Source organism: Lichtheimia ornata (assembly GCF_029851405.1).
Source record: "Lichtheimia ornata isolate CBS 291.66 chromosome Unknown scaffold00037, whole genome shotgun sequence".
Classification (NCBI taxonomy): Eukaryota; Fungi; Mucoromycota; class Mucoromycetes; order Mucorales; family Lichtheimiaceae; genus Lichtheimia; species Lichtheimia ornata.
The window spans coordinates 86,703-114,459 of record NW_026695357.1 but is presented as its reverse complement, the minus strand read 5'-3'; the positions used below and the strand labels follow the sequence as shown (position 1 = coordinate 114,459).

The 27,757-nt window shown below is 43.3% G+C and overlaps 10 protein-coding genes across 10 annotated transcripts; 7 read left to right on the top strand and 3 right to left on the bottom strand.

The window, feature by feature from the left end:
- Nucleotides 1–444: 444 nt before the first annotated feature.
- On the bottom strand, nucleotides 445–2,619 carry O0I10_007557 (uncharacterized protein; the record flags this gene model as incomplete). The annotated part of the gene is made up of 4 exons (XM_058487572.1): nucleotides 445–1,596; nucleotides 1,657–1,788; nucleotides 1,847–2,152; nucleotides 2,227–2,619. The coding sequence occupies 4 exons, from the start codon at nucleotides 2,617–2,619 to the stop codon at nucleotides 445–447; spliced, it is 1,983 nt and encodes a 660-aa protein (XP_058341623.1).
- A 1,102-nt stretch (nucleotides 2,620–3,721) lies between these two features.
- O0I10_007556 (uncharacterized protein) lies at nucleotides 3,722–7,142 on the top strand (the record flags this gene model as incomplete). Its single annotated transcript, XM_058487571.1, has 10 exons — nucleotides 3,722–3,810; nucleotides 3,872–3,970; nucleotides 4,033–4,059; nucleotides 4,122–4,604; nucleotides 4,681–5,044; nucleotides 5,104–5,115; nucleotides 5,177–5,326; nucleotides 5,390–5,759; nucleotides 5,821–6,468; nucleotides 6,529–7,142. 10 exons carry the CDS (start codon nucleotides 3,722–3,724, stop codon nucleotides 7,140–7,142), a joined length of 2,856 nt encoding a protein of 951 aa, XP_058341622.1.
- A 652-nt stretch (nucleotides 7,143–7,794) lies between these two features.
- On the top strand, nucleotides 7,795–11,259 carry O0I10_007555 (uncharacterized protein; the record flags this gene model as incomplete). The annotated part of the gene is made up of 5 exons (XM_058487570.1): nucleotides 7,795–8,730; nucleotides 8,793–9,171; nucleotides 9,232–9,945; nucleotides 10,016–10,404; nucleotides 10,459–11,259. 5 exons carry the CDS (start codon nucleotides 7,795–7,797, stop codon nucleotides 11,257–11,259), a joined length of 3,219 nt encoding a protein of 1,072 aa, XP_058341621.1.
- Nucleotides 11,260–11,558: 299 nt separating this feature from the next.
- Nucleotides 11,559–13,049, bottom strand: O0I10_007554 (uncharacterized protein; the record flags this gene model as incomplete). Its single annotated transcript, XM_058487569.1, has 3 exons — nucleotides 11,559–12,515; nucleotides 12,583–12,774; nucleotides 12,837–13,049. 3 exons carry the CDS (start codon nucleotides 13,047–13,049, stop codon nucleotides 11,559–11,561), a joined length of 1,362 nt encoding a protein of 453 aa, XP_058341620.1.
- A 2,372-nt stretch (nucleotides 13,050–15,421) lies between these two features.
- Nucleotides 15,422–15,934, top strand: O0I10_007553 (uncharacterized protein; the record flags this gene model as incomplete). Its single annotated transcript, XM_058487568.1, has 3 exons — nucleotides 15,422–15,529; nucleotides 15,589–15,763; nucleotides 15,828–15,934. 3 exons carry the CDS (start codon nucleotides 15,422–15,424, stop codon nucleotides 15,932–15,934), a joined length of 390 nt encoding a protein of 129 aa, XP_058341619.1.
- A 744-nt stretch (nucleotides 15,935–16,678) lies between these two features.
- O0I10_007552 (uncharacterized protein) lies at nucleotides 16,679–17,856 on the top strand (the record flags this gene model as incomplete). Its single annotated transcript, XM_058487567.1, has 2 exons — nucleotides 16,679–17,364; nucleotides 17,424–17,856. The coding sequence occupies 2 exons, from the start codon at nucleotides 16,679–16,681 to the stop codon at nucleotides 17,854–17,856; spliced, it is 1,119 nt and encodes a 372-aa protein (XP_058341618.1).
- Nucleotides 17,857–18,512: 656 nt separating this feature from the next.
- On the top strand, nucleotides 18,513–19,809 carry O0I10_007551 (uncharacterized protein; the record flags this gene model as incomplete). Its single annotated transcript, XM_058487566.1, has 3 exons — nucleotides 18,513–18,839; nucleotides 18,918–19,602; nucleotides 19,664–19,809. 3 exons carry the CDS (start codon nucleotides 18,513–18,515, stop codon nucleotides 19,807–19,809), a joined length of 1,158 nt encoding a protein of 385 aa, XP_058341617.1.
- A 274-nt stretch (nucleotides 19,810–20,083) lies between these two features.
- On the bottom strand, nucleotides 20,084–21,523 carry O0I10_007550 (uncharacterized protein; the record flags this gene model as incomplete). Its single annotated transcript, XM_058487565.1, has 4 exons — nucleotides 20,084–20,495; nucleotides 20,553–20,828; nucleotides 20,881–20,957; nucleotides 21,014–21,523. The coding sequence occupies 4 exons, from the start codon at nucleotides 21,521–21,523 to the stop codon at nucleotides 20,084–20,086; spliced, it is 1,275 nt and encodes a 424-aa protein (XP_058341616.1).
- A 790-nt stretch (nucleotides 21,524–22,313) lies between these two features.
- Nucleotides 22,314–24,111, top strand: O0I10_007549 (uncharacterized protein; the record flags this gene model as incomplete). The annotated part of the gene is made up of 5 exons (XM_058487564.1): nucleotides 22,314–22,604; nucleotides 22,670–22,897; nucleotides 22,960–23,045; nucleotides 23,099–23,718; nucleotides 23,789–24,111. The coding sequence occupies 5 exons, from the start codon at nucleotides 22,314–22,316 to the stop codon at nucleotides 24,109–24,111; spliced, it is 1,548 nt and encodes a 515-aa protein (XP_058341615.1).
- A 424-nt stretch (nucleotides 24,112–24,535) lies between these two features.
- Nucleotides 24,536–27,531, top strand: O0I10_007548 (uncharacterized protein; the record flags this gene model as incomplete). The annotated part of the gene is made up of 12 exons (XM_058487563.1): nucleotides 24,536–24,613; nucleotides 24,671–24,774; nucleotides 24,825–24,930; nucleotides 24,987–25,115; nucleotides 25,181–25,406; nucleotides 25,461–25,724; nucleotides 25,781–25,923; nucleotides 25,981–26,237; nucleotides 26,299–26,401; nucleotides 26,453–26,581; nucleotides 26,635–27,100; nucleotides 27,155–27,531. The coding sequence occupies 12 exons, from the start codon at nucleotides 24,536–24,538 to the stop codon at nucleotides 27,529–27,531; spliced, it is 2,382 nt and encodes a 793-aa protein (XP_058341614.1).
- Nucleotides 27,532–27,757: the final 226 nt, after the last annotated feature.

Below are 27,757 nucleotides of genomic sequence, written 5' to 3'. Positions count from 1 at the left end.
GTGTATGTGCGTGTGTACCTGAATGATTTATTTGGGAGCACAATTGGCATGTGAAAACATATGGAAACAATGCTTGTATCACATCTCCACAAACTAATTCAAGACAATTTTCATTTACATGGCATAATGCGTTGGGTATCCATTAAGCTAGCTATTTCATTTTACACACGTACGAACCAAGCAGTGTAACATACATTGTAGGCTCCAGCACACACAGATTGTAAATGAGATCCTTCATCTCAATGATATGTGCCTTTAATGGGAGAATCTTTATCATATCCAAGAACATAATAATGCTGTGGTATATAAAACTTGAATTCGAGAAGGGGTTGAAATGAGATGCGATGGCTTGGTAATTGGTAAGTGAGTGTTGATGGTGGGTGGGTAATGACGTATGGCGAATGGGAATCACTATTTCAAATAGGTATCGGGAGAGAATATGTTCTAACGCACTCGAACCACCTTGACGTTCTTGAAATTGCTGTCAGATGATGTATTGCTGCTGCTATTGCTACGATGTACTGTATTGGATGCATTGTTTTCTGTTGTAGTTTTGATGGTAATAGATGATGGCGGTTTCAGTTGAGATGGTTGTTGTTGATGAGTGTCCGAATGCAACTTTTTGCTAGTGCTTGATGATTGCCGATTCTTCGAGGATCCCATAGAAACAGGTCTCTTTTTCTCGGATGAAGATTGATAGCCGAATCGGTGGATACGAGTCGTGGTGGGTGAAGAATATTGACCATCTATCATGGGTGTCGATTGTTGTCGAATCACTTTGGGTCGTGGTAAACTTTTAGCCTTGGTGGTTGTGGTAGCTTGTTGAGAAGCAGGTTTCCTTGGCAATGATGCATATTTCCTCTCATGGGTTGGTTGCTGTTGCTGTTGTGGTGGTTGTTGCGATGGTGTTGGCGATGTCTTTTTAAAGGCAAGGGATGCAGCAGGTGTTGTATTGGATCGTACCAAGGAGGGTTTCCGCATCGGCTTTGATCGTGTGGTGGTAGTCGTATTTTGTTGTTGTTGGTCTTGTGATAGCCGAGATTGTGTTGCTGGCGATTTGCCTCGTTGAGTTGAGTCTTTTTTGTTGGGAGGTGAAGGAGATGGTGGTGGGGTGATGTTCTTAAACATGGGCAACTTTGATCCTTGACCCCAGCATGCATTCGAGATGGATTGTCGTTTTCGTAGCACACGTAGCACTTTTTCTTGAGCAGTTGCAGATCCATCCGTTTCTTCTGTCAATGTAAAAGCACGCAATGGGATACGACAACGGCGGATATCTGATACACCAGGTAGTCGTTTTCGCTGTCGACGAATGGATGAGGATGATGATGATTGGTTGTTGCTATCCGACGATGGTGCCAATGATTCCATAGATGTCGCTGGATCCTTATCCTCTTTGGTGTTTATTGCTGCTGGCGCATTCTCTTCTTCGTTCAGTGATGATTCCAAATCCTGTAACTTTTCCATAGCAGTTTGCATGGCAATCGTCTCATCAGCAGACACGACATCCTTATCCTCGAGCGTTGATGTTGCATTCTCTTCAATGGGCGTGGCTGGAAATAGTGGTTCAGCTTGGTACTTTTGTAAGAATTGGTGCTATATATACACAAAGAATCAGGTTAATAATCAAAGCCAGGAGATAGATGGATATGTTACCTTGAGAATGTCTTCTGCAGATATTCTAGACTTTGAGTCCACGTCAAGACATTGATCCAAAAGATCGACCAATAATGGAGGCAAGTCGGGTGGATAGCTAGGAGTTCCCTTATTCAGAATGCAATCTTTGATCTATTTTTCATGCGTGGTAAGTTTGTGACATGATATGACTTTTGGATAACACACGTACCTCATCCTCGGTCAGATTATCATCTTCATAAGGTGCTTTGCCACCATTGAGTATTTCCAGAATGACAATGCCTAATGCCCAGATGTCAATCTTACGATTGATAATCTTGCGTTGAACCAATTCAGGAGCCCAAAAGAGAACGACACCAGCTTCTTCCACATCCGAATCTGCAGCAGGTGACACAGACACAACGCCGAAATCGCCAATCACAATCTCGTTGGTTTCTTGCATAAGGAAGATGTTGTCACATTTGATGTCTCGATGAATGTAGCCATGTCCATGAACTTCAGCTAATCCAGAAGCAATCTATATTCATCCATGGAGGTTAATTATCCAACATAAGAGTCGCCATCATCATCATCATCATCGCCCTAACTTACTGCTTGAATGATGTACACGAGTTGACCCACTGTCAAATGATGATCAAAGACGTATTGCTGTAACGATCCACCATTAAAATAAGGCATCACCAAATAGACGAATTCTTCATGTAGATAGACGCTCTTCAATTTCAATATGTTGGGGTGTACACAGTTGGTCATGGTGTAAATCTCGTTCTCCACAAGCTCCTTTGGCATCACGAATAGATCGGCATGGCGTTCGGTTTCCTCGACAAGATACTTTTTGATAGCAACTTGGATATTCGGGTTCTGACGGTCTTGACACCGGTATACACCACCTTGTGCACTGAACCATGTAGGCTCATGTGTCAAACCTCGATAGAATAAAGCTGGATCATCACGGTGAACAGGCACTCCATTGACGTTTTGCATCGGGATAAGAGATGGGATGGTGTAAAGTAGATTGAAAGAAACACCTTCTTGTCCTCTGTTTAAGCTTCACACAGCAAACAAGGGAACAAGCTTTCAAGGGCGGTGAACAAAAAAAAAGAGAAAGAGAGAGAGGGGAGAGGGAGGAGAAAGACGCGGTGTACTTCCGACATTGCATGTGCCACAACATCGAGTACCTTTTATGCATGGAACCATAGCCACCATTTCTTTATCTCCTATAGGACAATGAACTCATACCAAGAATGACTATCTTTGTGGTGCAGGAGGTCCAACGATCCATAATGTACGACATGCATTTAGTACAATGATCCAATGCTTTGACCTAGCAGTATAATAAGGATTCATGCAATTGATAATAATAAATGACTCAGGTACACCATATGGCCATGTCGTCATTGCATCCATCTACACCCAATACGAGTATTAAGGACATTGCTGGTTTGGAGTTGTGGTTTATTGTACAAAGCAACCAAATAAAACATGATCCAAGAAGTATCAGTGATATCCCTAAACTATGTATGGCTGCATGATGACAATCGAGTCTTGACCTCTTCTTTTTGTGTAGACTTCAAGTTGCTGGGGGGTCTAAACAATGAGCTGTTGTGGTGTATGTCATATACATGTATTCCACACGTACATCCATGCTAAGGTTTGACAGCTGGGTATATCTTTAAGAGTTCGCCGACGACTTTTGACTAAGAAAATGTCATACTTTCAACTTCATAAGTAGCTCAACGATAAATCATTTCGTTACATATGAGCGGTGAGGACCAAGTGATATTTATTGAATATACAACATGTTCAGCATGGGGGCGTATCCATCTTATAACGTACCAAGTAGTGTATCCATAGCAACAACTCGGTACATCGGCCGTTCTAGGGCTTCGTGCCAAGAGTAAAAGTTTACCTGGTACATACAAACGGGTAAACATTGCGACACCATCAGCAAGGGGAATCATTGTTCCGCCAACCCCGATACAGAACCTTTTCATAATTATATCTTTTTGGAAAGAGCTCGAGCCAAAAATCCTGCGCGTTCTCTTTTGCTTTTCTCTCTCTCTCATTCCTTGCTGCAAACACTGCTATGAATGCAGCCTCATTGGACAATGGGCTGCTTGCAAATCAGGAACCAAGTCGACGTGTCGGCAAACGAATGCGTATTACCCGAGCATGGTATGCTATATCTTTCCCCGCCGTCTCAAAAAAAAGTGTTGACTGATAGCATGATATATAGTGACATGTGTAGAAAAAAGAAGGTCAAATGCCATGCAACACCAGGAACTGCATGTAGCAATTGTATAGATGCAGGTACACCATGCGAGTTTAACCAAAGGTGAGTGATTGTGTCATAATGATTGTGGTAGAAAATTGACATCATGGCATTTTATCTTTTAGTGCCAAGAAGCGTGGCCCACCAAAAGGGTAAAGAAAATTGAACTTTGGTGTCAAACCATGGCTCATACATCTATATTACATGATGATAGATATATCGGTGCCTTGGAGACACGCATCGAAAGAATTGAACGTTTGTTGGCGGATCAGACAGCTGAACAGCAAAAGTTATCACCAACAATGTCAGCGGCATCACTGACGGCCCGAGGGAAAAAGACATCATCCAATGGCGATCCATTACTGTATTGTCGGAAGTTACCACGAGGCGCCTTAGCTGATCGTGTACGACTCATTGGAGACACATCATTGATACAACAATTGTTTCAGTACAAGATCCCTGCGGGTCGTTTGGATGAATTGGGAACCTCAGGTGTACATTATCGATTATTTGGTCGCCAAGTCGTGCAAATGATGGCTCATAGTAGTACCACGGGTGCATCTCCTGACATTGGCTGTGAGGAACGGCCACAAACAATCAACCCAGAGCTCTTTTTTCAACGGCAAACAGGTGTCAACTTTTGGATCTATTCTAACACAGGTGCCGATCGGCATACAAGTGATCGCTTGCTTCAAATGTAAGTTGATCATTGTATTACGCAACTACAGCAGCAGCCATCTCACATGTTGGATCATTTGGTATTGATAACATAGCTATTTTTTAAATGTCCATCCAATCCTTCCAGTCGTCAACAAGACTGAGTTCCTCAAACAATATCGTGATCAAGCTGATACATATCCGTCGGCTGATTTGTTGAATGCCATGTTTGGCGCGGCTTCTCGTTATCTCGTATGTGAATCGAAAAGGCAACGAAGCAAGGGTCGCTATGTTCCACCTGATGTCTCTTGGGATGTGCCTTCACAGTGGTGCTATCAATTTTTTGAACAAGCATCCAGTGCAGTCACCAACAGCGCATGGTCGTCGTCTATTTCCAAAGTCCAAGCCATGCTCTTGCTACACAACACAAGCAGCCATATCAATGCCAAAGAGTCTACTGCATGGATATTAAATGGGTTGGTAAGCTTAGGCGTGGCTCACTTTATTAAGCAAGGAAGCTAACCTATGCTTGGGTTTAGGCCATCCGAGTAGTAAGTAATGGTAGAGTGCTTTTTATGCAAGCTTTATTTATATTTTGATGGGATACTATAGGCTCAAGGATTTGGGTTGAATCGTTGTTGTGATGAATGGGATATCCCTGACAGTGAAAAGGAGCTACGAAAACGAGTATGGTGGGCTTTACATATTTCGGATCGTTTCCAGGCAACGGCATTAGGGCGACCTGTCAGCATTCGTGAGGAGGTAAATCGTGTCCTTTCTATTGTTCTTTTCGTTGATAATCTGACGCCTTTTTACCAAATACAGGATAACGACGTTACATACCCAAATCCATCGGTCAGCTGGAAGGAAGTTCTCGATGAACCTGAGGATGAAGACGATGATGCGACGCCACGTTTCCCATCTGCCACATTTCGACCCGAATCCATTCAAGGAGAAATCGAATTTTATCAGCTATTCATTCAGCTTATCAAATTATCCGAAATCTTGGGCCGCATCCTGCAGGGACTCTATACGCCAAGAGCTCAGCAGTATTCGATCATGCAGGGCAGTGACGCCATTGTTACACAACTCGATCACGAGTTGACACAATGGCGCTTTGGCTTTCCTAAAGCACTGGAGAATACCAACTTTCGGGATTTTGACGATCAAAAAGGATATTTTGCCTCAAGCATAGGTAAAACGAGGTGGAATAGTATCGCATTTACAATGACATTTTAACGTTATCTATGTCATAGCATCCATTCTACTCTGTTACTTTGCATGTCTTATCTTACTTCATCGTCCATTTATCGAAAGGCAAGGAATCTATGCTACAGGAGCTGCTGCACAAGATCGACCATCCTACCTTTCATTTAGGATTAGCACAAGTGCAGCGAGTCGAGGAATCCATATCGCCGACCAAATGACAAAGCGGGACTTTGTTATGTTTCCATACGCATTCAACATTTATCCCATCTTTCAATTTTGTTTGATTCATATTTACAATGCACGCAATCCCGATGGCCGCATTTCTGCACCAGGCCGTACCGAGTTACGTAGGGCTATGGGTGTTGTTGAACGATTACGAAGCATGTCGACAGCTAGCAAGATGCTCTATGATGTCGTAGGGCTTATTACAGAGGCTCTACAAGCTGATCTGGGACTTCAGAATAATGGACAACAAAACAATGATCCAAATGCCTTTACACAACAACAACAACAACAACCCGCTGCTGCCAATGATGGATATCCACCTCAAGCCGTTACCAACCACAGGAATCATAACAATGACGAAGAATCGTGGAACACGATGCTTGATACCTCTTCAACAATGGCTCAGCAGCCGTTGCTTCATCTGAAAGAAGGCAAGCCCGTTGACATGTCCACTTCAGCTATGCAAAATAGTAAGTACAGTACTTTGATTATAATGGGCTATCTTTTGACTGATGGATGCAATGACACAGCTACACCCGCTAGTCAGGAAATTTATACGCTCAAACAATTTGGATACAATGTACCAGATGACCCAAAGGAATTGGATCACATGCTCCAAGATATGGCTTCTTACTCTAAACTTGAAACATTGCAATCTATGTCGGCTTCTTTCAATCAACAACAGCAAAATATATATAAGGCACATCCATCTAAATCGACAAGTACGCATCAGCTTTCACATCAACCTGCAACACCAACACCATCCATTTATGCATCATCTTCATCATCATCGTCGGCTACTCCATTTGGCTTGTACAATACTACTACTACTACTACTCCCACCAGCATGTCTCTCACTACCACTGATCGTCCATTTTCCTTGCCTCATTCATACCACAACAGCATTCAAGAACCTTTTCATTCCACGACTAACTTGAGCAACAATATGATCCCATTGGAGCAACAACGACAGCCGACAGCCAATGCCAGCAACAGTAACGTCGTGTTTCGGAATCATCCCAATAATCCATTTGCAAGCTTATCATCATCTATGGATTGGTCAGAATGGTATGAGTGGACACAACGAGCAACGAAGCCAGCTCATGAAGAGCAATCAACATGGCCACTTGCATCATCACAATAGCTCAGCGGTAGAAGAAATTTGTAGCATACTATATAAAATTCATGCTGCTGGTAAATGGGTGCATATATCACGTGATGGATAATAAGGAAAGGGTGGTGTAGCAATAATCTAGAATATACCATTGTTGATGGATGTAATTGTTTGGTGAGAGACCGGACCATGGATGTTGTTAATGCACACCACAGGTACAGACACACGTACGGCACAATGAAGCGGTGGGCCAAAACTTTTTCCTTAGCTGAGTATTCACGGAGGAGTATTTATGCTCCCACCGGGACGTGCGTGTGTATTGTCTCTTCCTCTTGTTTTCTTTTGAGTGTATTGGTACCCATGGACTTTCCTTGGGTGAATGAAGCGTCCAATACACGCAAGTATAATGCCAAGGATGTTTCCGTTCATCTTGGAATGTCTTCTTCAGACACATCTCCTATGCTTATGAGGTACGTTGGGGTATTGTTTACATTGTGTGTGTGAGCGTGTGTGTGTATGTTATATCAAAAAGTCATTCTGGTATTGACGGGTGCTTGTTCCGCATCTTTTTCTCTCTCTTTTTTTTTTCTCTCTCTCTCTCTCCCTCTCTTTCTTTTCTTTATTTTTGTCAACACACTCAAGAAATTCCATGGGGCACATGTCACATTTTGGTTCGTCTTCCATGGAAAACCAGCAACAACAACAGCAGCAACAGCAGCAGCCACCTCTCCGGCGTGCACGAGCCGACACTATGCCGACCTATGTCGACATTCATGGGAACGGCAACATTCCTTCCACCACCACAACAGCCAATAGCAGCCATCTCCATTTACAAGCAACGCGGAATCGGTCGGGATCGACAGCGTCACTTTTTGCTGGAGTGACACCTTCACCTTATTCACCCTATGAGTCCGGTAGCTCTGTGGATGATAATGCTTCGAGTACAGTGGCAAGCACGTTAGCATCACTTGGCTTAGACGATGAGAATAATCATACTCCAACATCGGATGCAGCGACAGCAACAACTGCAACGACACGTAGTCGATCGGGTTCATCTTCTTATTCACTTTTATTGGATACTTTGTCGGATGATTTGAAGCGGAACCGTGCATACACCATTGCTGCAGGTCGCCCACCATTTCCTCATCCTCATCATCATCAGCATCACCATCCCCATCATCCACCACCACCACCTCATCATCCTTCTCATCACCCTCATCCTTCTGCTGTATCATTTACTCCTTTTGCTACAACCACAACCACTGCACAACAACAGCAGCAGCAGCAACAAAGACCAAGGGCTATCAGTTTAGGAATGATGGATGGTGGAATAGAAATGATACCTGCTCCCGGAGACAATGGCAGCATAAACTTTTTCGATATGACCAGTAGTCATCATCATCAACCACCTCCAATACCTATGACTGCATTACAAGCACGACTCCAACAACAGCATCAACAACAGCAACTCCAACAACGAGCATTGAGAGGATCACGTAGCAGTGGTAATTTGCCTGAACTCGGAGGAGGTGGTGGAGGAGGAGGCACATCTCGGGGGTTTAGTCGCATTGGTTCCCACAGTCAATTGAGTGAACTTTCCGAAATGACTGCCACAAAGGTAAAGATAGAGCATATTCATCATGAAATCTCATTCTAATACTAATCCTAATATGCATCTAGGATTTTTATGCCCAACAGACAAGCATCATGGAGCCATCTTCTTCTTCATCTCCACCTTCTGCACCTGCACAAATACCTTCACGTGCCTTATGGCTGGGAAATATCAATGCCTCTGTCAGCGTACCCGATCTCATTCGCATGTTTTCGGACTATGGTCATGTTGAAAGTGCTCGTATCCTATCCGACAAAGAATGTGCTTTTGTCAATTTCAATGACGTGGAGTCGGCCATAGCTGCAAAGAATGATCTAGAAACAAGGTTGGGAAGCATGCTAGCAGGAACACCTGTTCGTGTGGGATATGGCAAAGCGGATGTCAACTTGGCTATGGCACTTACCAATGAAGCTGGTCCCAATGCACAAGGTCCTACAAGAGCATTATGTAAGTTATATTATAACAGAAAAAGAGAATGGACACTCACCTACATCATGATGATTATAGGGGTGGGTAATATACCAGCCAACATGAATCCAGCAATCCTTCGCGCCATTTTCCAATCCTTTGGTGCCATTGATTCGGTGCGTGTCTTGTCACACAAGAATTGTGGTTTCGTCAACTTTGAGCATCAAGAAGATGCTGTTCGTGCACGCAAGTCTTTGCAAAACAAAGAAATCCTTGGACCCGGCACCGGCACTGTACGTATTGGATTTGCAAAGGTGCCGTCAGCCAATGAAGAAGGTGGTGGTATCGGACAAGATTGGATGACAGGAACGGCTACTACCAATGGTTCAGCACAACAACAATCATCCTCTTCATCTTTGAATGGTGCTAGTGGTGGTGGCAATAGCCATGCTATGACTCCTGAAGCATACCAAGCCACACAATGGGCTACAGCCATGATGATGTCTCGATTAATGAAGCATACCAATAAGGAGGAGCAAGAGGATGAAGAAACACCTGATTTACACAAGGCTATGGTGACTGAACGTCGATTTATGATGCAACAACTAGGTGCTCATGACCTAACGGAGGAACATGAACCTATCATTTACAGCACTGTTATCCCTTCTGTTCCTGAGCCAATGGTTGAACGTAAAGTGGACGTCATGCGATTACGCGAGATGCGAAAGGTGTTGGATTCTGGGTCCGTATCGACTCAAGAAGCTGAGAGTTTGGCCATGGAATGTCGCGATGATATTGTCGAGCTGTGTAGTGGTAAGCAAAGCATTTCGTCATCTTTTTATTTCTTGAATAGAGTCACTCATTGTGGATGTCGATGATGTAGATTATATCGGCAATACTGTGGTGCAAAGGATCTTTGAATTTTGCAGTGATGACACCAAACAAGATTTACTGGAACGCATTGCTCCCCATTTGGCATCGATTGGTGTACACAAGAACGGCACTTGGGCTGCACAAAAGATTATTGATCATGCGTCAACACCTTCGCAAGTACAGCTTATTCGTGAAAACATTACATCTTATGTACCACTTCTGCTGCTGGATCAATTTGGCAATTATGTGGTGCAATGTTGTCTCAACATGGGCACTAGCCAGGACAAGTTTATATTCGATGCCATTGTAAGCAAGTGCTGGGATATTAGTCAAGGAAGGTTTGGTGCACGGGCCATCCGTGCTATTCTTGAAAATCCGCTTGTGACCCGTGATCAACAGGTAAGGGAGCAAAACATCGTTTCAAACACAAAATATAACCAAAGATGTGAATAGATTTATGTGGCATCTGCTATTATTCAAAACGCTGTGTTGCTGGCAACCAATACCAATGGCGTCTTGCTACTCTCATGGTTTATGGATCATCCGGAACTCCCCGGCAAGTTCCGTGTCCTGTGTCCACGCCTCTTACCGTTTTTGGCCAAGCTCTGTACCCACAAACTCGGATCCACCGTTGTGCTAAAGGCTCTTCAGCAAGATACCGAACCTGAAGCTCGTCATTTGTTGTTCAAGACATTATTCCGAGATGATGTATTGGAAGAAATCTTGATGGATTTGGTGCATGGTGTTGGGTTCATTCAAAAAGTACTTGCCATGTCAGGACTGCTGGATGATCGACAACGGGAAGAACTTGCTCATCAGGTGAAGCATGTGCTTGTGCATCGTATCAAGGCAACAACCCAACATCCCCAAGGATACAAAAAGTTGATGGATATGGTCGATGTCTTATCACCAGACGCCGCTGCTGACACTACTACTACTACTACTACGGAGTCCGATTCTCCTGTGAACGATGCTAGTGAGCAAAAGGATGACAAGGAAGAACACAAATCGACATCATGGATGCAAAATCCACAAGCTGTAGCCATGGTTGCCAACATGTACGCCGCTGCCATGACAACCGCTGCCACAACAGCCATGCAACAACAGCCATCATCATCATCGTCGTCGTCCGGGGAGGAAAATAAGCCTACAACAGCAACAACCGCACCCATGGTCGACTTGGCTCAATTTGATCAACTACTCAAGAAACTTTTGCAGCAAGAACAGGGCAATAACGATGATAACCAATCATGATCATTATCCAATGCCAACGTAAATAGAGAGCAACATACAAAAAAAAGATACATATCCAAAACATGTACATAGCCCATATTTCCCCCCCATTATAAAAAGAGAAAACGTAGACTTTTTCAACACTATGTTCCAATACCAAAGTTAGCAGATGCACGATTGCTTATGTATATGGCTCCAGCTCATCATTCAATGCTTACAGATAAAAGAAAACAGGGAGCTTTTTATATACTTTTTTCTAACGAGACAACAAATGCAATAGTATGGGGGCGGTGAAAAGGTGGGGGATATGAAGAGATCTTTTAGTAAAGGACACGCGTTCTGATATTGGCCGTAGTTGAATTGATAGCGTCATAGAGCTTGTGTAGATCTTCTTGAGAGACATCGGCAATATCGGCCATGACATAGGCAACATCGCCTTTGGAGTCTGAATACTGCTTTTCGACATTGTGGTCTGCAAAGATCTCGTTGATTTCTCTGAGGACACCAGGAACATTCTTGTGAATATACAACACTCGCACGACCTTTTCTTCTTCTCGAATAGCACGCAAATCGATCTCTGGGAAATTGACAGCACCCAATGATCCGCCCTCGTTGATAAATCGAATGAGTGCTGTGGACACTTCAATACCAATCATACGCTGAGCTTCCTCGGTGGATCCACCAATATGGGGTGTCAAGATAAGATTGGGAGATTCGAGCAAGTCGGGGTAGTCTTTAAAGTGAGGACCATTAGCTGCTGGTTCCTTGGGATACACGTCTACAGCAGCTCCAGCAAGATGACCAGATTGCAAGGCTTTAGCCAAGGAAGGCAAATGGACGACAGTACCACGAGCATTGTTGAGTAGGTAACTTCCTTTCTTCATGTATCCCATAATTTCACGCTCTCCCATCATGTTTTTGGTCTCTTCAAGTTCTGGTACGTGGAGCGACACAAAATCAGCAACCGAAAGTAATTCCTCAAGCGTATCGACTTGTTTGGCAGTTCCCAATGGCATGATTTGCAATACATCATAAAAGTACACCGTCATTCCCATGGCTTCTGCAAGCACTGATAATTGTGATCCAATATGGCCGTAACCAACGATACCGAGCACCTTGCCACGGATTTCATAACATCCCTTGGATACCTTGTTCCATACACCTTGATGCATTTCACGGTTACGATCACCCAATTGACGCGCCAAGGTGATGATTTCACCAATCACCAACTCAGCTACAGATCTCGAGTTGCTGAAAGGGGAATTGAATACAGCAATCTATTATAAAGGGTCTTGTCAGCTTTGCCTATCAACCAACCAACCCATGCATTCCATGTCCACTTACACCCTTGGTTGCAGCTGCATGCAAATCCACTTGGTTGGTCCCGATACAGAAACATCCAATCACCAGTAAATTGTGGGCAGCATCAAGCACTTGCTTCGTCAACTTGGTCTTGGAACGAATGCCAATGACATGGACATCCTTGATCTTCTCAATCAACTCATCGCCGACAAGCGCTTTGCTGTATGTTTCAACCTAAACTTGGAGCGTCAATAAATGAAAACCCAACACCCCATGTTTTTTTCTATTATACATACCTGATAACCCTGCTTCTTGAATGCTTTGACGGCAGTCTCGTTGACATTTTCCAATAAAAGGATTTTGACTTCGGATGTATTGAAAGGACGAAGTACTTTGGGTTTTGGTTGACTAAAAGAGGTGCGACGCACAGTAGGTTGTTGCTGTTGTTGCTGCTGCTGCTGCTGCTGATCCATTTGAATATTGATGTTGTTTATGGTATCGTTGGCCATGAGGATAATGTTTAAGAAAAAGACTAACCCACGCGCGAGATCAAGAAGGAAGAAGGAGATGGAAAGGATTCCAAGTTGGAAAGAGATCCTAGCGGGTCATTTGTCCATCAACATCAACGTTACCCAAAACCCCGACCTATGCTTATGTATCACCGATATCTACCTTCCGGATATGGCTTTGATCGTGTCTGTGGGTGTAATGTCGACTCTTCTTGATATCAAAGTTGAAAAGTTTGCTGATTCTAGCTCTTTCTCTTTTGATGGTCGAAACATCTGAATATGAGTAAGCATTCTTTTGTAGCTGTGTAATGATGATCCCATTGCCATAAAAGATAAAATTTTTGGCTTCATTGACACTGCTTGACGAAAACGTGGAAGGGAATAAGCTGGATGTAGCAAAAACATTATCTTCTGTGTCGTATTACAAGTACGCTTATACCTACGTCTTATATGAAAAGTGTATGGCCCAATTATACCTGCTGTTGCTGCTACTGCTGCTGCTGCTGCTGCATATGGTGGCAAAATCAAGCAGAAGCTTGTGCTTCGTCATCTTATGGTGCTTGCTGCCATAGATAATGTGCATGCAAATTAAAGGATAGTGCATTTCCGGTTATATATGGGAGCCATTTAAATGGAGAAGCATCAAAGTGTCGAGCTACAAAGGTCTTTTAAGGCCTTTTTTTATTACATGAATGACTCGCTTATATGTCTCATATGGATCAACTATATTACATGGGGTACGTTGTTCGTAAAATGGTATCATCAAGTGGGCGTGTTAATGCTTCATCAAAAATGTCACACAAGCAGCTTGTGCCATCAACGTAATCAACCATCGTATCCCTCTTATCCGCTTTCCGTACGGCATTGAGCAAGTGCGTTATCGCCTTTGTCATCCTGGAAGGTAACCGATTGTTCTACGTGCTGCTCCTGTGTGTATCGTTTTCTGACAGTTGCTTGTTTGCATTTAGCTCCAATATGAAAAGATATTCTTTTGGGCTCGTCCTTGTTTGCTTTTGCGGGTTCTTTAGAAGCAGAATCAGCGGAAACCACCAGGGCCACCAAGACAAAGATGATATTGACAAAAAGAATGATACGCAATGATGATGATGACCCAATAACCATCGAGATGAAGAAAGAAATTTAGAGTGGATGCTTGTTTCAAAGTCATTACTGAAAAAAACCTGCCTTATATATATTATCTTGTTGAGATACATAATATCCTTCCTACTTTCTCTCCCCCTCTTTATCACCGTTATAGGAAATATGCACATGGTGGCATCGACATTGTAAATGTCACTTGCCAATAGCCTCCTCCTCCTTTCATCATCGTAATAAAACACCTTCTCCTCCTCATTCATACTTGGAAGGTGCTTCATATGCTACTATGACAAAGGATTAATTCGTTGCGGCAGTGTACCCCTTAAAGTCTGGGATTTGGAATCTTATGGTGGAAGTCAATTAGAGGGTGTTAAGCACCAGCCGGGCTTTATAGAATAGAGTGCTGAGCATAGGAAATAAACTTCTACTAGCACTTTCCAGTCGAAAGAGAGGGTGGCTATCACACATTATGTACATGTCCACGCCTCCCCGACGTTTCTTTGTTGGCGACGTATTTACATGTTGATCGCCTATTGCTTCTCGATAACTCTTCAAATGGAAGCTACCAATGGTCCTGTTGCTTTTTTATATTCTCAAAAGCGCTTAGCACATCATCACTGTTATCTTCTCTCCTGCTATGTAAACCGAATTTAAGTACCTAGTCACCAAAAGGTCACTCAAGGTAAGAGGTCATCACCTTGCATAGATTGTCGATGAACATCCAGGCCATAACGCACCACCAAGTACCATCCAAGGCTGCTTGACCTTTGAGGTCATCCAAATGGATGATGCCTCAAGGAACTGAGTATGCTCATGTGCCAACTCCAGCATCCGGTCTCCCTTGTATCGGTATATGGTGCAGCTTGCCCTTTCAATTGAAGGAATCGTTGACGATTTTATTGTAATGACGACAGCCGATGACCATATAGGTAGGCTCCATAATGCTTTGGGAAATCAAAACACTTCTCGATGTGTGTAAGCATCGCATGGAATGGGCTGACATCATTGGCGTGATACGATAAGATCGTTCTCCTCCATCAGCTATTGGTACCTTGTTTAACAGCATGTGATTCAGATTTAATGTTCACTTGTGGAGAAAAGGCGTGAGTGATCTTGTGAAACAGCGTGGAGTTTTTCTCCACATGCTAAAGTTTTGGCATGTGATTCATTTGCCGCTGCACAAATGCACGTGAAGATCTGTGTAATAAAAAGGAGAAATGGGCGATGACACTTGTTTTCTCATCTCTCTTTTTCTTTACACACACACAAACACCATGTCTGATATCGTTGTCCCTGGCTTCAAGAGCTCCGAGCTTATTGCTGAATTGAACAAGGTCTTTGATGGCTACAGCGCTGAAGAGCGTGCCAAGCTCATCAAGCAGGTAATAAAGCAGTTAATCCATACGCTTCATGTACACGCGTCATTCATCATATGATATAGGTCAATGGTGTCTTCCAGTTCGTCATCAAGAACTCCGAAGGCAAGGAGGAGACCTTTACTATCGATGTCAAGAAGGAAGGCAAGGTCACCCGCGGCAAGGGTGCCGTCAAGGCTGATGCCATCCTCTCTCTCAAGGATGATGACTTTGTCCAACTCGCTACTGGCAAGCTTAATGGTAAGCAATTTTAGATTGGTGGATTGCAAAAAGGAGGTAGCCGCTGACATTTATTTTGAAATAGGTCAAAAGGCATACATGAGTGGCAAGCTCAAGGTGAAGGGTCAAATCATGCTGGCCATGAAGCTCGACAATGTCTTCAAGAGCATCAACCCCAAAGCCAAGTTGTAAAGATACATATTACAGGAATAAATTGTAAAGTACATATACCACAAACATATAAGAAGAAAGAGAGAGAGTAAATGGGCGAGTATACGGAGCACCTTGAATCATATGAAAAATGGCATACTATACAACTTAGTCATTGCAATTGGAATTGGATAGTGGAACATGCGTGTAACTAACTACCGGTTTGCAGCGTGAGTTGAGGCAAGCATGAACAAAAACAAAAATAGCAATCGCCGGTGCCTCAATGACGCAACTTTTTCCACAGCCGACATTGATGATCGAATATGATTGGATGCCAAGAGACAAAGATGTGGATACTGTCAATGCTCTCATGGACGTTTCAAAAAGAGAAGTCGTCTGCAAATTCATAGTCGATAAGCATAGTGCACAAGCGTAAATGTTCTCATCATATAATGAATTCATTAGGTAGTGTCTTTGTAATAGTAGTAGTAGCAAAGGTCGATTTCGCCAATGCTTTCAATCTTTTCAATAGGTCCTCGTTGGCATGATCATGGGGTGTATTCTTGACAGAAAAACATGCATGCCGCTTGCCCTCTTGCCAAATAATGATCTTGGAACAAGCAGTAAATCAATTAAACAAAAGAAGTGTATTGAAATGCAATGACGTGAATACTTGCGGGGATTGTGGGGCAACAAGCTACTACTACAGTGACATCTTTCTTTTTCCTCTTTTCTCTTTCAACCGTTTCCCTCCCTCCCCCCAACACTCGCTTTCACTCTTCCACAATGCGGAATTTGGTCGTTGTTGGAGGCTCATCGCACCCCGAATTGACAGCTGCTATATGTTCTCGGCTAGGTATTGCACCCGGTCAAGCCAAGCTTTCCAAGTTTAGCAACAAGGAAACCAGTGTTGAAATGAAGGAATCAGTACGCGGACAAGACGTTTACATTATCCAATCGGGATGCAGCAGTGTCAACGATGCCGTGTTCGAGTTGCTCATCATGATTAACGCCTGCAAGATTGCGTCAGCCAAGCGTATTACAGCTGTGTTGCCATATTTCCCATACTCTCGACAAGCGGATGTTCCATTTCGACCCAGCTCTGGTGCGCCATTGGAACGGTTACCGCCAGCAACACCTAAGACATCAGCGGTGGTTGAGCCATCTACAGATGATGTGAGCAAATTATTGAGACAAAAGCTGTCAATGGCTGCCAGTGGTGGTGGTAGAAATGGATCGGATTATCGGCAATGGGTCGCACAACCTGGAACATTGGTGGCCAACCTGTTGACATGCTCTGGCGCAGACCATATCGTCACCATGGAGATGCACGATGCTCAATTCCAAGGATTCTTTGATTGCCCAGTTGACAATTTGCTCAGTCGACCTTTACTCATCAAGTACATCCGTCATTGTATCCCACAATATGAAAACGCAGTCATTGTATCCCCAGATGCAGGTGGCGCTAAACGGTATGTCAATAATAATAGTAGTAGTAGATGGATGATAATACTCATTGGATTATCATTAGAGCGACTGCAATTGCTGAAACGTTACAAATGGATTTTGCATTAATTCACAAGGAACGACGTTTGACACCCACTAAGCGTGAATTAATGTTGGTGGGCGACGTACGAGGCAAAGTATGCATTCTCATCGATGACATTTGCGACACAAGTTACACAATTACTCGGGCTGCCCGGATGCTACGTGAAAATGGTGCCGTCAAAATCTACGCTCTCGTTTGCCATGCCATTCTCTCGGGCAATGCTGTTCAAAATATCGAAAACAGCGAATTGGATCAAGTCATTGTAAGCAACACTATTCCACAACATCTTAGCCGACAACAATGCTCCAAGATTAAAATGTATGATGTGGCGCCCATGTTTGCTGAAGCTATTCGACGTATTCATTTCGGCGAGTCAGTATCCATGCTTCTTGACGCACACCAAGAGTACTTTTAGAAGATAAATTTTATAGAAGACCAAAAAAAATGACATGTGTAAATATGTATATCTCACTCGATATCTATCATGGTTTGTTTTTCTATGGATGATGATGGGTGTGGGTTGTGTTACAAAAAACAAAGATGGGCGGTGGATTCCTATTATGGCAACGGTAATACAAAAGAGTGTGTGGTGTGTGAGTTTAAACCTTTTCGGTACATTACGACACATACCCAACAACATAACACACACACCAGCCTCGCGATGCAGGCACACGAAAAAGAAAGTGGATCGTTTTTTTTGTAATGCCCGGTATTCCTTGATCGCGCCACGAATAATGATAAGAAAAGAAAAGAAACAAACCGTGGCTCAGCATCCAAGTACATGGTTGATAGAAATGTCATTTTTAGAAGAACTCTAAGCCGAGCCGCCTAATAATACACACACGCACGCATACACACACTCACTCGCCTACCCTTTGTTTCGGGGCGCCTTTTGTGTTGCTCTCCGACTACTTCTTTTTATATATCATCTACACTCGAAAAGCCTGTTTTTCTTCTTCTCTTTCTCTCTTACACTTTTTTCCATATTCAACTCACTCATTACATACACGCCAGATGGGTAAATGGTTACTACAACTACCAATGAGCTGAGCAGTTTTTCCTGATCCCTCCATGCTTTCACTTTTAGCTGCAACAGCATTACTGTTTGGAATACCATTGAAATACCTGTCACTACTCATCTTGGTGGTGCAAAACAGTGCCTTGATTCTGGTTATGCGTTATACGCGAGCAAGTGTTCCAGAGGATCAACGTTATCTTGCGTCCACGGCAGTGATTATGAGTGAAGTTACAAAGACGTTGGCATGTCTCGCAGTGTTGTACAATATCCCTCGTCGCCGGTCGATGGCTAGACTGGGCGCATTCTTGCACAGAGAAATGGTCGTCAAGTGGCGAGAATGCAGTAAATTGGCATTTCCCGCTATTCTTTATTTGATCCAGGTAGGTTGTAGTGTCTCGGAAGACAAGTCGGAATTGAATCAATGATTGTGCCAAGACGCAAGCTAACCTTTATATTAGAACAACTTGCAATACGTAGCAGCTACCAACCTCGATGCGGCCACCTTTCAAGTAACTTACCAACTCAAGATCTTGACAACCGCCTTTTTCAGCGTCGTTCTCTTGCGCAAACCTCTTTCACGCCTCAAATGGATCTCTCTCGCTTTGCTTACCGCTGGTATCGCTCTTGTTGTTTTACCCAAGGACACCTCTTCCTACATCATGGCATGGTTCTTCAGCAGTGATTTACAAACCAGCGCTATCGAGGAATCTGAAGGTGATAGTCTTGGCAACCAATCGAATGCACAAGGTTTCTTCGCCGTCTTGATGGCATGCTTGCTTTCGGGTCTTGCTGGTGTTTACTTTGAAAAGATCTTGAAGGCACCTGCCAAACAGCAACCAGATCAACAACAAATGCAGGATATTGAAGGCAAGGTGAATGTTCCATCTGAGGACGATGACGACGACGACCATCATCATCACCATGACGACGAGATCAGCCCTGAGGCAGCTGCACTATGGATCCGCAATGTTCAAATGTCTTTCTTTTCTATCCTCGTGGGTATGGTCTTTGTGGTGCTTTTGCAGGATGGTACCACTATTGCCGAAAAGGGATTCTTTGTCAACTACACTCCCCTTACTTGGTGTGTGATTGGTATTCAAGCCTTTGGTGGTTTGATTGTTGCTCTGGTAGTCAAGTATGCAGGTATGTAAAAGTATATGGATGGGGATCAAGGAAACAGGGTAATTGACATATTTTTCTATAGATTCCATTCTCAAGGGCTTTGCTACTAGTATCAGCATCATTCTCTCCAGTCTTATGAGTGTTTGGCTCTTTGGATTCAGTATTACGTTTACTTTTGTACTTGGTGCTGCTCTGGTCATCTACGCCACTTATCTTTATGGCTTGTAGATAATTCCTCTCTCTCTCTTTGTGTTCATTTCGTTCCCCCCTCAAACATCATTTTACATATTACTAGTCTGTATTTTCATTTTGCCGTCAACCCGCATACCCTCGTTTTGTTCTCCTGATCCAAATCTCTCTCTGCCCCTCTCCTCAAACCTTCTCCCTTTCCTTACGCAACATTTGCATTCTCGACTTTTGTTATCATCATTGCTCTTTGCTCCTTGCAAGTAATAAACCGAAATGATGCTTGTATAGACAATCCCAAAAAAATATAGATACTTTAATGCCTTTTTGATCGCTTAGATGAACTTTCGCCATCATCTCCCCCTCGTCGCTTTTTGTTGAGTAAAGAAGCGCCTTGTTGCCATAAATCATCTTTGCTGGAGGTATCTTCATTGACCAAGTGGGTCCATTTGGTACGCCCAGCCAAACCAAAATTCTTGACTTGCATAACCTTGGGCAATAATTCCTTTTTGCGAACTTCATCAATGGTGGGAGCCGAATAATCACGTTGAAACACCTCTTCCTTATCATCTTGATAGAATGCACCACGATGGTAATACTTTTGCATAAACGTATGCTGACCACGGTCCTTTTGTCTTGTCTTTTCTGCTTCTTCCATAGCCAATCGATGTCGCACATCCTCGGGTAATTCACGTAGACGTTCAATTTCTTCTTGCTCACGCTCACGACTAGAAGATAATAGCGTAAATTAAAAAGATACAACATGATGTGCTCATTCAACTTACGCAATGCGCTCTTCCCGATCACGTTTGATACGTTTAAGCTCACGCACTTTCCATGCATCAAATTCGGCTTGGTCGTTGTAATCGGTATCATCCACAGTGTTGTCTTGTTCAGCAAGTTCCTTTTCCATGGCCTCCTCCTTTTCACGCTTGAGCTCATCAGCCAACATGGCATGCGATTGCTTCTTGCGAGCCTCCAACTCTTCCTCGTACTGTTTCTCCATTTCCTCTTCCTTTCGCTGTCGTTCTTCTTCAGCCATGATCGTTTCACGATGGGCCCTATCATCATAAAAGTGAATACCTACCACTCTTATAGCATTAATTAACTTACTTTGGTATAAACATTGGCTTGGGTAGACTTTGTAAACCATTCTCTTCACTACTATCCGTTTCATACTCGCTTGAACTCTATATACACATAGATCAATCAGCATATAGAATTCATCTAACAATGAATATATCACCTCTTCTTCCCCAGATTCCTCTTCAGATTCCTCTTCTTCTTCTTGTTCAGCTTGTCGTTCAATGGCTTCCTGTAGTTGTTGTTGCTCCAATGCCTTTTGCTTGATACGCAATCTTCGTTGCTCTTCCTCATCCTCTCCTTCTTCTTCTTGTGCTGGCTCTTGCTCGTCTGTAAAACGTCGTCGCCTCCGTCGACCAGCGTCATCCTTTTCTACAGCTTCAGCTTGTTGTGCTTGTCGTAATCGCCGTAATCGCCGATCGGATGCTGCATCTTGCTCTGAGATCTCGATTTGCTTGAGTCCAGTGACGACTTCCTTTTGTGCGAACTGCAATTGACCATGGTGCTTTTCTGATCGTTCCTGTTGTTGTTGCTGTTGTTGTAGTTGCAGCTGTTCCTCTTCCTCCTCTTCACTTTCAGATAGTTCGTCGACATAGTTTTCTGGAACGTGGCCTGCACGATATCGCTTGGCTTGTTGTGTGGGTCGTGGTTGATTACGAGGACGGAACGACATTGAGAAAAAGAGCTTTGCGGACTGAGAAGAAATTATCCTGGCGTGTGGTATTTATAGCCCTTTTGGGTCATTGTAGCTTGGGAGTCAAGTTGCTAGTGCAATTCCAATGTCTTTATTGTTTAGTCCTTCACCTAATCTATAGCCAAATCTTAATATATAAAAGATGATATTTCCATCCTATAAAGTATACCACAAGTCAACCAAAGCGTCTCCATTCAAAAGGTGTAATGCCTCTGGGTAGCGGTAACGTTGCTAGGAGGATGAATTTTAAGCAATGATGACCCATGCTATAGCGCTTAGTCTTAATAACATGCTAATAGGGAGGAAGATGGCTGTTATTGATAACAGCAGAGATATCATGTGGTAATAGAGGATGTGTTGACTACTAGTATGAGATGTTAAACATGCAATTGATTTATAAAAGGTGGGTGAGCATAAAGACTACAGCCATTGCTATTTGGCACCGAGACGATTGCTTCGATCGATCCACGTGGTCTTTTCGCATGATGTTCTCTGATCTTATCCTATTGATGTTGTAATTTTTTATGCTAAACCTTTGCCAGATGCTTTTTTCTTCAAGTCTTCATCCATAAAACATGCCACATCCTCTATGATCGTTATTCACACTACTTGACAAGGTCATTCTAGTTAATTTGGAGCCTGTTGTGTCTGCTACATTATGGAACGTTGGACAAACGCTCATAAGCTAGGCTCCCAATGTCCGAGCGGAGACAAGATACAAGGTTTATACAGCTCATTCGGCAGTTGGCTGCTCTCTCTATCCCTCATCATGTCAGAATTCCATTCCCTTGCGAACCTCATCAAGCGTCTGGAGGTAGCAACCACTCGTCTTGAAGACTTGGCAATGTCGGCTTCCTCGGCTTCGGCCGTGTCGGCTTCTTCAACAGGTGCAATGCCTGCTCACCCACCATCTGCACCAACGCCTACTGCAACATCTGGAGCAGCTGCTGGCACCGGCCAGGTTCCTTTATCAGTACAAAAACACGACGAAGAGATTATGCCTTTATTACAAAAGTTCTTGGCTCTTTCCACTGATATTGGTGGCCCTGTTTCAGAGCAGGTAAGATAGAAACCACGAGGTGAGGGTAACCAACAATGACTGATCCCGATCTCTACGTTGCCTAGGCAACCTTGACTCTTGAAGCTGTTGACGCCGAAAAAACCATCATCCAAATCTCATGCCTGGCAAAGAAACCCGACATGTCATCCAGCGCTTTTATGACACTTGTTGAGCCCATCCAAAAGGCATTGACTGGTATTGTCAGCATCAAAGATCAGCATCGTGGTGATCCTTTGTTCAATCATTTGAGTGTGGTTGCTGAAGGTGTGGCAGCTCTCGGCTGGTTTACAGCGGTAGGTTTCATAAGTGTGCATTATTTAATTATCGAGTAATATGCTTACGTAGCCTAAATTAGGAACCCGCACCTGTGCCTTATATTCGTGAGATGAAGGATGCAGCTCAATTTTATGCAAATCGTGTTGTCAAGGAATGGAAGGACAAGTATGTGGAAAAGTTAGGCTATAATGGAACCTTTCATTAATCTAATTCTATAGGGATGCTAAACATGTGGAATGGACTCGCTCTTTCACTGCCATCTTGGAAGCCCTAGCTCAGTATGTGAAGGCCAACTATCCTACTGGATTGACCTGGAATGCACATGGTGAACCTGCAGAAGCAATCATCGACAAGAACAATACATCTACTACACCCGCAGCTCCTCCAGCTCAAGAACCCCCTGCAGCTGGTGGTCCACCACCACCTCCACCTCCACCTCCACCACCCATGACATTTGATGATGAACAAGCTGTCGACGACAAACCTTCAGGTGCTGCAGCTGTGTTTGCCGAGATTAACCGGGGTGAAAGTGTTACTGCTGGTTTACGCAAAGTTGACAAGAGTGAAATGACACACAAGAACCCAGCATTACGGGCAGGCAGCACAGTGACCTCGCAACCTAAGAAACGTGGACCACCTACACCCACCAAGCCTGACAAATATGTATTGAAGAAACCTGCCAAGACAACACTCGAGGCAAACAAGTGGGTTGTGGAGAATCATGAAAACAACCATGAAATCGTGATTGAGGACACTGCTATCAATCAAGCTGTTTATGTCTTTGGTTGTAAAAACTCGACTATTCGTATCAAAGGCAAGGTGAATGCGGTCACTATGGGTATGTATAATATCATTTGGATTGAATACGATGCATTATGGAATAGCTGGCGCTCATACCTTCTTGCTAGATTCATGCACAAAATGTGGAATTGCTCTGGATTCGGTGGTTTCGACAATTGATTTGGTCAATTGCCGCTCATTTGGATTGCAAATTTTCCATGTTACACCCACCGTTGTTGTTGACAAGTGCGATAGTGGTCAAGTCTATCTCTCCAAGGATTGTTTAGGCGTTGAAATCCTTTCTGCCAAATCCACAGCCATTAATATACTCGTCCCCGAGGAGGTTGAGGAGAATGTTACGGATTACAAGGAGATGCCGGTCCCTGAGCAGCTGAAAACTACTATTGTCAATGGCAAATTGCAAACTGTATCAGTTGAACATGCTGGATAAAGGCTATGTTGATGAATAAAATTCCCTTTAAACAGTAATTTATTGCGTGAACACTGTTATCAATGACACAGGATAGCAAATTACTATAGTTCTATAGAGATAGGACATGAAAACGTAGATTGTTTAACGTCGATCTGCTATTGTGCTTTGACCAAGACAGTGAGACGTCGGGAATTCAAGTGAATTTCGCTGATTGCCAAGTGGAGACGTTTTCGCATAGTCACGCGGTTGGTCGCCTTTCAACCCAACGCCTTCCTCCCTTCCCAATTCGTCTTTAAACATCACTCGCAATCATCGCCACAACCAAATCGACTCAACACCAAGCAGCATAAACGGTCTCAATGTGAGCAAGAGATGGAACTAGCAACAGTGCCAATGCAGCATGCTTATTCATTACAATATACAGCAATAGCTCAAGCCGAACATGGAGGGTAGACCAAAGAGACAAAGCACTGTCGATAAGGACTATAGAGAACGCAAGCGGATACGAAAAGAGAAAGAGGTATGGGAGAATTATATAGGCTATAGTTCGGAACATTGATATGACCCCATTCAAAAGGCTTCACCAGCGGAAACGGAAGGAGGATATGTGGATAAGGAACGCGTTCAAGCTGAATGTCAACAACTATACAATTATATCAAGGAATGTCGTGATCCAGAAGAGTAAGTTAAGTGGGATCATATTTGGAATAATAGAACTAATAGATTTGCAGTGATGAGCATTTCTTGAGCGACTTTTTCGTGCAATTACCATCCAAAAGGCAGTATCCCGATTATTATCAAGTGATCAAACATCCTATTGCATTATCTAAGATAAAGGTAAATCGTCTCTTTATATTTCTTTGTTCGTGCCCACGATTTACCGGATCAAGCAGACCAAGATCGATCAACTAGAGTACACGGCAGTTGCTGAGCTCAAGTCCGATATTGACTTGATGGTATCCAATGCCAAGAAATACAACATTAAGGAATCCCAAGTCTACCAAGATGCTATCAGACTACAGGTATAATGGATGAATGAATACTATTCATATGTTGGAATGCTAATCAAAAGACACCGAAAAAAAAGAAATTGGTTAGAAGCTGGATTCCTGGAAAAGAAAAAGAGAAGCAACCAACACCATCGACACCTTCAGAGACCAAACTCAGGACAGTGCTTAAACTTCCCGGTGGTGCCTTCAGTCACAGCAACACTTTGAGAGGATCAGATGATCAACAGCGTCAGCAATCCCATACCGAATCTAAAGTAAAGGCCATTAGACTAAAAGCTGTGGATAAACATCCCAAGAAAAAAGGTAAATATATACTTTTGTTCCACTATCCCTTACTAATTGGATGAAATTTACTAGTCAATCTCAGTGATCTGATGGAAGCCATTACTGCAAAGAATACCAAGAAAGCCTTGGGACTGATTGATGATGATCCTACCCTCAATCTGAACCAGCTGAAGGAGGTCGAGATGTTCAATGACAAGTTTTCATGGTCCCCATTACATGCAGCTTGCTATTATGGATTACCAAAAGTGGCCCAAGCGCTCCTTGATCACGGTGCTGGTATTGAAGTACAGGACACATGGTATTCGGCAACCCCACTAGGATGGGCCGCATTTGGAGGTTTGTGATCATGTCTTTGGCGCTTAGGGATAGGTGCTCATTGTATTAATCCATAGACAATGACAAACTTGTACGACTATTACTGGAAAAGTATGGTGCCAATAGAGAAGCCAAGAATATCCATGGCCAAATCCCTTATGATCTTGTGAGCGACAAGGATGATCCTCGATGGGAAGGCATCTTGAAGGCCCCGTATACTGTAAATATTATGCCATCTTGGACCCGCATACAAATTTACTAAGCATGGTACCTGTAGATCAAAGTACGCTCTCCCCAGAAAAGGTCGATTAGTCACGACACGGCTGACCAGGCTGATCAAAGCAATGTGGAGAGTTCTTCAGAATTTGATGCCGTCAATACCCATAAGAAGCGGCGTGGCAGGCCACCCAAAACGGACAAAGAAGTGCATGATGAACGGATGCAGCCCACAGAACAAGTCGATCTCAGCAATTTCGACCCTATACAATTCATCAAAGAGCTCTTTCACAGCATCCAAACACACACCAGCAATGCGTAAGTGGCAAGAGGGATGGTATATCCCGATACGAAAGCTGACCATATTCTCTGTAATTAGTGGCCGACTATATTCCGAGATGTTCGAACACCTCCCGGATAAGGAAGAATATCCAGATTATTATAATGTTATTGAAGAACCACGATCTCTTTCTATAATCGAAGTAAGTTATCCTGGTGAATTGCATGATGGGGTTCCTAAAAGCATACGTTAGGACAAGATGAAGCGTCGACAATATTCGACACCCTCTGATTGGTTCAAGGATATGGAATTGGTGTTTGAGAATGCTATGGAATACAATGAACCTGGTTCTCGGGTTTACCGTGATGCCAAACTTCTTTTAGTAAGTTGGACCACCTAATGTCATTAGTGGCATATATACTAACATGAATTTAGCGTCTACTCAATCGCATGAAGGAGAAAATATTATCAAGAGAGGGTATTCCTTTGACACAAGAACGTGATGTGTTGAACTTATCATTGGCGGGTCGACCTTATGAAATGGAAGATAGACGTCGGGCGAAGCGATCAGTATCCAAATCAAAGTCTTTATCAGATGAATCTACTCCTGCTCCAGAACCTGCACCGGCTATTATGGAGACCTCGTCCATGCCACCGCCACCGCCACCACCCCACTCATATGGAATGATGAATATGCCCGCTATCATGCATGGCATCCACCCCACGCCAGCAATACCTCCTATTGCTGCTCATGGTTTCAATATTGCCAATGCTGTCGTACCTGAAGTAACACAAGGATCACTCCCATTCGATTCTACCATCCAAGCTGCCGAGCAAAATGGTCATTTGTCTAATGCAAGTCAATCATTCTTTGAATTATTCGCCACTGATATACGAAATGGTTAGTATACTGCATCCATATTGGTCGTCATATGCTGACCCCGTTTTTTTAAAGTACGTCCTTTGAAGGAAATTATCATTCGATCAATGAACGAGACATATGCAACAACCCTTGTCGGCAACATGGTTGGTCACAGCGTCACAGTCCCTCAAAGTGTCCAAGTGCTCGAAATATCGCCTATTTTACAACAATCATTACAAGATGAGTCCAAGCGTATATCGATCACAGTTATTCAAGATAACACCAAGCTTGATTCAACCGAGGCTGCAAGAAAGGATACTCACTCTTGGAGGAGCATACCATTACATGCTGGGCTTAATACAATCAAGATTACCGTTACTGCCAATGTCTCCACAACGAATGCTTCAGGGATGGTGTTTCCCGAATATAGGACCCAAGTGTATATTCTTTTTATCACTCAATCATGGTAATCGATCAAATGAATAAACAATAAAGATGCAGCAGTGAATGTAAATGAATGGGTATTTGGGTGTTCTAGTTCAGGAGATACGCTGTTGAATGGCAGGTACATCAAATGCCCAACCATGCGTAACATGGTTGTAGTGACCGCCTTTAGATGTACGATTGTAATTCAGGACATTGGAAAGTGAAACTACATTATCCTATTGGTGGAGACACTGCAGCAAACTTAAAATG